The sequence below is a fragment of the Microtus ochrogaster genome, chromosome 8, assembly GCF_000317375.1.
Source record: "Microtus ochrogaster isolate Prairie Vole_2 chromosome 8, MicOch1.0, whole genome shotgun sequence".
NCBI classification, from domain to species: domain Eukaryota; kingdom Metazoa; phylum Chordata; class Mammalia; order Rodentia; family Cricetidae; genus Microtus; species Microtus ochrogaster.
The window spans coordinates 39,626,639-39,635,860 of NC_022015.1; the positions used below are offsets into that span (position 1 = coordinate 39,626,639).

A 9,222-nucleotide genomic window follows, 5' to 3' on the forward strand; every position below is an offset into this window, starting at 1 on the left:
AGAGGCAGGCGGATCTCTGTGAGTTCGAGACCAGCCTGGTCTACAAGAGCTAGTTCCAGGACAGGCTCCAAAACCAGAGAAACCCTGTCTCGAAAAACCAAAAAAAGAGAAAAGAAACCTAAATAAATGATGTTATTTATGGAGAGTTATGTATTTGACTTATGCAGCACTCTACATCAATATACCTTGAATATGACATAGCGACGTTGAGATTAGGGACTTATCTTTGGACACTTCCACATACAAAAGCCAAGTGACAAATTAATCCAAAAATACTACAGAGGACCAGAGCCTGAGAGGAGGGAGATTAAGTTTATAGGTAACAAAACCAGTCCCAAGAGGAGCCTAGAGTGCACTGTAGCAAGACGGGGTAGAATGAGAAATCTGGTCTCCAGCCAGGTTTGGCAGCTCATGTCTATAATCCCAGCACCCCCAGCACTCAGGAGGCAGAGGCAGGTAGATCTCTGGCTTACATAATGAGTTCCAAGCTAGTTAGCACTATATAGCAAGACAATTTCGTGTGTGTGTGTGGGAGGGGGGGTCTCTGGCTCCCTGCAAAGCATCTGCCCCTGACCTGTGCATTTTGTCCCAGGAAAGAGTCCAGTTCCATGAGATATACCTACCGCGGGTCCAAGCTTCATGCAGGGAAGCCTTCTGTTGGAACTTCTCAGCCAGGTGCTGAAGCCGCTGCAGACGCCTGATTTCTGAAAGCAGCCAGTCCTCATAGCCCTTCTCTACCTGCTCCAGGCCCCGCCACGCATTGGCTATATCCTGTGTGGGAAACAAAGGTGGCCTCCACCACAGTTTATCCAGTATGCAGATAGGGATCAAGGACCCAAGGTCACCCAGGGCACTAGCTCACCGAAACCAGTTTGCCCTCAGAGGGCATGAAAGCAGGTCGGTGGCTCAAGCGCAGCTTGGTCTGCAGCGTGTTGAAGTTGATCTCCAGCTGGCACTTCTCCTGCACACGGGGAGGCTTGTGCAGGCGTCTATAGTCCCGGAAGTCCTCCAGCTTGCGCTGCATTGCACTCATACTGGGTTCGCCTACGCGGTTCTCCAGCCATGGGACAGTGCGACGAATCCACTCCAGTAGCTGCCAGGACCAGAGCAAGGCAGAGAGCTCTGAGCTGACTGTCACATCTTACCCACCCATCTCCTTTCTACACATAGACTGTGACCAGAGGGCCAAGCCTCAGATACATGGAGGGGGACTTTCAAACTGTCCTCACTGGCCAGAGAAGGAATAGGATACGTGTGTGTGTGTGTGTGTGTGTGCGTGCGTGTGTGTGTGTGTGTGTGTGTGTGTGTGTGTGCGCGCGCGCGCACGCGCACTGAATCTAGGGTTTCCCATAGTCTAGACAAGCCGTCTACCACTGAACCACATCCCAATTCCAGGACAATCAGTCTCTGAGTCCAGGGGCCAAAATAGGTAGATATATAGAAAAAGAACATATGGCTGCCCAAATGTCAAGGAAGGACAGGATCAGTAAATATATGAACAATAAGTGAATCAGGAATGACCAGGGGTTTTAGCTGACAGAAGGGCAGGAGATGGTGGGGAGGCAGGAACAGGAAAAACCTGGAAGGATGCTCTGCAGACTCATGCCAGTGGTTAAGGTTAGAGGAGTTGGGACGTTCAGTGGGACAGGGTAAGGAGCACAGTGGGAAGGGGCTCTCTGCCCTAGCCATACCTCACTGGCTAATTTCTCATACTCCTCCATCAGTTTCTCATTTTCTTGGTTCACAGCTAACACCTTGCAGATCCTGTTAGCAGCGGTCTCTGCCTGTAGTGGGGGAAAAGAAGAGGGCTGAGGACAAGCTACCCCAGACACCCCAACCTAGCCTCCCTCAACAACTGGGCCTGTGTACAAATCAAGGAGGGGTGGTCACTTCTCTAAGGTGGGAGGAGCTTTCTGGACAGAGGCCTCTGTCCCTGAGCTCCCTGAAGGCCCACTGAGACAGTGGCCCTCCCTCCCACTTACAGGGCTTGGCACCTCCAAATGTTGGGCTAACACCAAGGTCGGGCTCTTAGACCCTACCTAGGCAGCAATGCCCTCAGTAGGGCAGCAACGAGACCCTCTTTTACCTGCTCAGCCCCAGCAAAAGCATGGTAGAAGCAGGAAACATAGGTCATGATGGCTTTCTCATCTGGTTTTGGGGTGTTCACAATGTCTGGGAAAGACAGCAAGGTATATGGTTTTTTGTTTTGTTTTGTTTTGTTTTGAAACACAGGAATCAAATTCAGGGCTTTTCTCATAATAGGCAAGTGTTGCACCTTAGCAACATCCTCAATTCTTGTCTTATGAAGTGCATGTTGACCAAAGCCAGGGTGGGGAATGAACTCAAGACTCTCTCCTCTATGCAAAGAACACCCTCAGGATGACAAAAGTAGAGATTACTAGTCACGGGCTGCCTGCTACCCCAAGCTCTTTCAGGAAGTCCCCTATGATCACCCCAGGGCCTGGTGTGAGACCATGCATGAGGGTGCAGATCCTGAGGCCCTCAGGAGGGGTCTCTGATCTATGATCACCCCAGGGCCTGGTGTGAGACCATGCATGAGGGTGCAGATCCTGAGGCCCTCAGGAGGGGTCTCTGATCTATGATCACCCCAGGGCCTGGTGTGAGACCGTGCATGAGGGTGCAGATCTGAGGCCCTCAGGAGGGGTCTCTGATCTCTGCCCGGTGCTCCCAGCAGCCTGTAACTCAGTCTCTCTGCCTCTTCTCTAAGTCTTATATTTCCTTAGGGGCCAGAAGCAGTCTCCTTGGTGCACAGACGTCTAGGATACCAAGCAGCAGCCACTCAGAAAATGTTTGCTGCTTCATTGACTGAACATTGCTTGGGCTCAGGGAGCACAGGCAGAAAGTGCCCCAGAGAAGCTTCCAGTCTTGGGAACCAATATTATCCTGAATAGGCAGGAGACTGGGGTATGAGACAGAGGGCAGAGCCATTTGATGGAGGAAAGCCGGGAGACAGAGGGCAGGGGTGTGTGATGGGAAGCTCCTGGAGAAGAGGAAAGAGGAATGAGACATTGTGAAAAGAGCTAGGAGCGGTAACACATGCCTATAATTCCAACACTTGAATAGTGGAGGTAGAAAAATTAGGAGTTCAGGGCTAGCCTCAGATACATACTGAGTTTGAAGCCAGCCTGGGCTACATGAGGCTCTGATTTTGAAATGAAAGAAGGGTAGGGATAGAGTAAGGGGCAGGAGTAAAATATCACTGGAGAGGGGAGAGCATGGTGCTATGTGGAGGTTGGATCGGGTCACATGTCTATTTAATACTGTTCTCATCCACCAAGCTCACCTTCTGCATCCAGCATCTTAGGGATATCCAGGTATTTCTCTGCCACCTCAAAAGCAGTGTTCAGGTTTCCAATTGGGTCATCCTAGGGAGACATGAGGGGGAAAAGTTGAAAGGTCAGCTGAAGGCAGAGACTGCAGAACTGGGTCTGTGACTTATAGAGGCCCACCTTGCGCAGCTTGGCATAATCAATGAGGTCTGGCCGGTGGCGGTGGATGAGAGCACAGAGGGCCAGGCCATCTTTCCAGCTGAATAGACAGAAAGGGTCATCAGGCTTGGGTTCAGGCTGAGGCCATGTTCTACCCTCAACCTAGCAGCACCCGGCGGAACTGCCCTTTTCTGTGACATGCAGTCAAGTGCAAATTCCTTTGCCTCTCATTGCTAGACCATCTCCTCACAGCTCCTTACAATCGCAATCCCTTCCCGTTCGCAGGCTCACGCCAGACCAGTTTCTAGGTGTGTGGGGTATCCAGGTCTTCTCTGGCTGAAATACATGTCTATGGATATCACAAACGTTCCTTGCCCCAGGAGAGGTCTGCCACCCTCCTTCCTATTCATTCACTATACCCTGAGTCCTCGTTTCAGAGGCTGTTCCAAGAACTGAACTGGAACCCTCCAATCGCTGAGGCTTGGGGTGGGGCCAGTCTATACCTTCATGGACCAGGGACCAGAGCTGCTCACTGAGCCCCCTTGATGCCGTCAAACAGACCTGGTATGGAAGTTCTGTACGTTGACGTTGCGATATGGCGCTGTTTTCCTCTGACACCAGAGAAGCAATCCTTCTTTGGCTGAGGTCTCTGGAGGACAAAGTGACAGAAGTGTTAGCTGGGAAAGAGTCTGAGCTGGCCCCGTCCATCTGACTCCTCTTCTACTCACCCTCCACAGAGATGTCCTGGATGGCAAAGCGGAGGATGATGGTCCAGATCATGCCCAGGGTCATCTTCAGGTTCCCATCAACAATTTCTGCCAGGGACAGGGGTCAGGGTTGGACTCCAGGCCTTTGTGTCGAGGCCTCAGTGCACGGTCCTCTGGCTCAGCCTCTGACCCTTGTGCCACACCTAAAGACTGATATCTACCAAACACCTACAAGCACTCGGTAGTCATCTAGTGCTATTTTAGAATGATTTGTTGAACACCTGCTAGGTACCAGGTGCTGGGCTAGCATTGGGGTACAGTTGCCTCTGATAGATAGGATTAACTATCTCCACTGGGTCTTGCAGACGAAACCTGCTGACTCCCTCTGAGCCCTTGCCCAGGCCCCTCCTCTTCCCTTCTCACCTTCGGCGCCAATGGACACAAGCTTAACTCCTTTGCTGGCGATGAAGTCCAGGGCCTTATTGACATTGGCGATTTTGTGGAAGCGCATCTTGCCCTTGTCTGGCCTGGGCAACCTCTCGCCTGAGTATAAGGAGAGGGTAAGGGGCAAAGGTTAGTGGAGGGGACCTGGGACATACCTCAGGAGCACAGTGTTTGTCTAGCCTGACTGAAGCCCTGGATTTGATTCTCAGCACTGAAAATGCTGCTCCCAAGCGCTCCCTCCTCCAGTATGACTCCCCTCCAGCACTCAGCTGCCACCATTCCCGCAAACCTCCAGATTTCCCTGGCCACAGACACGTGCCCTCACCGGAAATGACCTCCAGGAGCAGCATGAGCTTCAGGCCATTGCGGAAGTCCTCCTCAATGTTCTCAATCTGAGTGCCCGCCTTGCGCAGATGTGAGTTGCACCATGCTGTGAAGGTCTAGGGACAGAAGACAGTAGGTTGGACAGTAGGAACAGATCTGGGAACGGGAAATGCCCAGAACTGAGTCTGGGGCACACAGACCTAGCTCCTCCATTAAGATAGGTCCTAGAACTCAAGGCCCTGGATGTGAATCCTGGTCCAACTGGGGCTATGTATCCTTCTCCAGCTTCTTTCCTTCTTGGAGTTTTATTTCAGCTGAGAGAAGAGAAATGGCGGTGGGGCCTCTGTAGGTACCAGTTTGGACTTGGGACCTCCCTGTGGTAAGGCAAGCACTCTGGCTTTGCTGGGAAATATTTCTTTAGACCAAGGATGTGTCACTGTGGTTGGTTTAATAAAGAGCTGAATGGCCAATTAGGCAGGACTTCTGGGACAGAGAGGCAGGGGAGGGTGGGGAAGGTTGGGGGAAGAAAGGCAGAGTTGACAGTCAAACATGGAGGAAGCAGGATGAGGAGGCCAGAGTAAAGGTAACCGAACCATGCAAAAGAATGTAGATTAAAAAGAATCCCAGCACTCAGGAGGCAGAGGCAGGTGGATTTCTGTGAGTTTGAGGCCAGCCTGGTCTACAAGAGCTAGTTCCAGGACAGGCTCCAAAGTTACAGAGAAACCCTGTCTTGAAAAACCAAAAAAAAAGGGGGGTGTGTGATTTAAGTTATAAGAACTAGTTAGAAAGAAGTCTAAGCTAAGGCCGAGCTTTCATAATTAATAATAAGTCCCCATGTCATTTTTGTGAACTGGCAACCCAAAGAAAAAGCCTGCTACACAGCTTTGTCTAATCTTAATCACTGGAGATAGGATTAGAAAACATTAACACACTTCATGTCCTGGGTCCAGATAGGCCAGAGACATGGTCTTTAAACCGAGAGCTCCTCAAGGGAGTCATATCTAGTTGAGAGGTGGGAATCAGCTGCCAGGGAAACCTGGACATAAAAGCATCGCATGGGTGATCAACAATCGACTGTTATTTCAGAATGATTCATTAAACACCTAATTATCCTCGCTGGGTCTCATACAAGCGACTGGTTGACCAGCTACTGCAACCCACATGGTCTCTTTCCCAGCACTGATGACCCCCTCCCCTACAACCAGCCTCAGCTTCCACCTTGATAAGAAGATTGAGATATGACTGTGTCTGTTGGGAATAGGGTTATCCTAGGAGTGTGTATATACTTGCAAACCAACCAGGCTTTCAGTCCCTGAGTGATACCTTCGGCTCTGGATTCTTGATAGAGTCCATAGCTGGGCTCCAACCCCAGCTCACATCCCTCTCTGTGATCTGGGGCCAGACCTTGACCTCTTTGTGGTTTGGTTCCCGTATTTTTCCAGGGTGGTTATGTCTCTGGCCCTTCTTTTGACCTGGCAGGATCCTGGAATTCTCATCTATTGTAGGATATTTTGATCAAACTCTGACACTCCTGAAACTAGGGATTCAAGTTAAACCTTAAATCAGGAGGTGGAGCTAGTGACTGACTGGAATTGATCATAGAAACGCCCGCAATTTTGATAGAGAAGACATGCAGTAAGGCAAGGGTGGGGACTTGAGTATGGCACTTCTTTTCGGTTCTGGGACAAGGGAAGAGTTGTCTTGCAGTGTCTCCAGTCAAAAAGCTAAATCAACCTCTCTGAGCTAGCAGGTTTTCACCCCAGCCTTTGACTCCCAAGTCTTTTTATTTATTTATTTTTCAAGACAGGGTTTCTCTGTAGCTTTGAAGCCTGTCCTCCTGTCCTGGAACTAGCTCTTTTTTTTTTTTCGAGACAGGGTTTCTCTGTGGTTTTGGAGCCTGTCCTGGAACTAGCTCTTGTAGACCAGGCTGGTCTCGAACTCACAGAGATCTGCCTGCCTCTGCCTCCCGAGTGCTGGGATTAAGTCCTGAGTCTTATTGATAAATAGAATTTATTGAAAAATAGAATAGAATGATAGAGAGTTAATTTTGAACCTATATATGTTGGCTGCTGCAGAGCCAGGACCAAGCGACTGGAAGCTCTCTCTACCTGGTCATAGCCTGAGTGGCCAGGGGGGCACTAACTGTGGGGCCATGGGGCAGCAGGTAATAATTAAAATATCAAGCCGGGCGGTGGTGGCGCACGCCTTTAATCTCAGCACTCAGGAGGCAGAGGCAGGCAGATCTCTGTGAGTTCGAGGCCAGCCTGGTCTACAAAGGGAGTTCCAGACATGGAGACAAGCATGTACTACCACCATACCCTGTTTATTTGATGCTGAGGATTCAAGTTGCAGATTAATTCATGCTAAACTAAGTCAGAACTTAATCAACTTAATAAATCAATTAATTACATTCCCAGTCCCAAATATGAGTTTTAGTAAGATGTAGCCCTGCCCTGAAGGAGTTCACAGTCAATCAGAGTCACATTGTTCTCTGAGGTGTACCAGTGGAGACAGGCAGAGGGATCTGGGGTGGAGGCGGGGGCTTCTTGATGGAGGCTCACATCAAATCTGTGATGGAAGAGCAGGAGCTGGTGCAGGCCCAGGAAGGGCAGCCAAGGGCATGTCAGGCAGGGGCAGACAAGGGGAAATGTGCAGTGAGAAACAGTTGTTCCCTCTGTGGGGCTGCAGCACTGTGGCCACTGCTGGAATGAAACTGGAGGTGTTGGGGTGTCAGTAGTGAGAGACAGACCGGAGGGGTGGCAGGGGCCAGGTCATGCATGATCCTGGGTGCTAAGCCAGGGAGTTTGAACTTGATCCTGAGAGCCACAGAGAGTTGGCAAAGCTTCAGGCAAGAGGGAGGCATCAGAACTTACTATGTTTGAGACAAGTCTCCCTATGCAGCTCTGGCTATCCTGATACTCATTATGTCAAACAGACCATCTGAGAGAGGGCTGCTGCCTGCCTCGGTCTCCCAAATGTAGCCCAAAACTAAATTTAAAAGCTCACTGTGGTTGCAGAGCAGGGACAATGGTTGTCAGAACGGAAGGGGGAATTGAGGAGGTGAGAATGGATACAAGGGATAGAAAGCCATGGGAGTGGATGTGAGGAGGTGTGTGGGGCCGTGTACTTTGTTTCATTCTGATTTCAGACCTTCTTGATACCTATTTATGAACTTGGGATCATGGCCCAGTGATTGAGAGCACTGGTTGTTCTTCCAAAGGACCCAGATTGGATTCCCAGCACCCATGTCAGGAGCCTTTATAACTGCCTGTAATTCCAGCTGTAGGGATCTGATACCCTCTGATGGTCTCCATGGGCACCCATGTACATACACATAAATAAAAATAAATCATTAAAGTAAAACTTTAAAAAAAAAAGATGTATTTATGGAACATTTGGGATGTAGCTCAGTGGATAGAGTGAGTGTCTTGCACACAAGATGCCCCAGGTTTGACTCCTAGCATCTCTTCAAACTTGGTGTGGTAGGGCAAACCTGCAACCCCCAACTTAGAAAGTGGCGGAAGCAGCCCAGCAGGGGTGGGGCACACCTTTAATCCCAGCACTAGGGAAACAGAGGCAGACAGATCTCTGTGAGTTTGAGTTAGAGTTCAACCTGGTCTACAGAGCTAGTTCCAGGACAGCCAGGGCTACATAGAGAAACCGTCTTCAAAAACAAACAAACAAACAAACAAATAAAAATGAAAGAAAGAAAAGGAAATAAAAAGGGAAAAATGGAGAAAGTGCTGGATAGATTGCTCACCTGCGGTTTTGTTTCTTTTGCAGAAGACCAGAGTTTGATTCCCAGCACCCACTTGGTGGCTCATTACCACCCATAACTCCGGGTTCAGGGACTCTGATGCCCTATTCTGACCTCCTCAAGCACAAAGCATAGATATGATGCACACACATACACACAGGCAAATACCACACATAAAATAAAAATCAATAAATCTCATAAAACTTTTACAAGGAAAGAAAGGGGAGGCAGAGGATAGCAGTTCAAGGTCAGCTTTGGTCACAGGGCAAATCCAAGGCTAGCCTGGGCTACATGAGACCTTAAAAATAGTCAGGAAGTATTTATGAGCCAATTGTTTTTCAATATGGTCAACTGAAGAGGACTCGGGTATCAGGGGAGAATGGGAGCTCTCCAAAGCTGGAGAGCTTGGGTCCTGGAGTCACTGATAAGCAAGGAAGCAGTCACCAAGAAGCATTAGGAGCAGGGATGGATGGAGCAGATGGGTACCTGACCACAAGAATGTCTTTTTTTGTTTGTTTGTTTGGGTTTTTTTTTTTTTTTT

At 49.5% G+C, this 9,222-nt stretch overlaps 1 protein-coding gene across 1 annotated transcript in view; it reads right to left on the reverse strand.

Annotated features, from left to right (window-relative positions):
• Actn3 (actinin alpha 3) overlaps positions 1 to 9,222 on the reverse strand; it is a 17,318-nt gene that overhangs the window by 5,850 nt on the left and 2,246 nt on the right. The window contains exons 2-11 of the mRNA XM_005351692.3: positions 4,926 to 5,040; positions 4,580 to 4,699; positions 4,178 to 4,264; positions 4,011 to 4,098; positions 3,471 to 3,549; positions 3,305 to 3,386; positions 2,087 to 2,172; positions 1,692 to 1,784; positions 863 to 1,093; positions 624 to 771 (exon numbers count right to left, since the gene is read on the reverse strand). Of these exons, the coding sequence (XP_005351749.1) occupies positions 624 to 771; positions 863 to 1,093; positions 1,692 to 1,784; positions 2,087 to 2,172; positions 3,305 to 3,386; positions 3,471 to 3,549; positions 4,011 to 4,098; positions 4,178 to 4,264; positions 4,580 to 4,699; positions 4,926 to 5,040 (1,129 nt within the window). The remainder of the gene's footprint in view (positions 1 to 623; positions 772 to 862; positions 1,094 to 1,691; positions 1,785 to 2,086; positions 2,173 to 3,304; positions 3,387 to 3,470; positions 3,550 to 4,010; positions 4,099 to 4,177; positions 4,265 to 4,579; positions 4,700 to 4,925; positions 5,041 to 9,222) is intronic.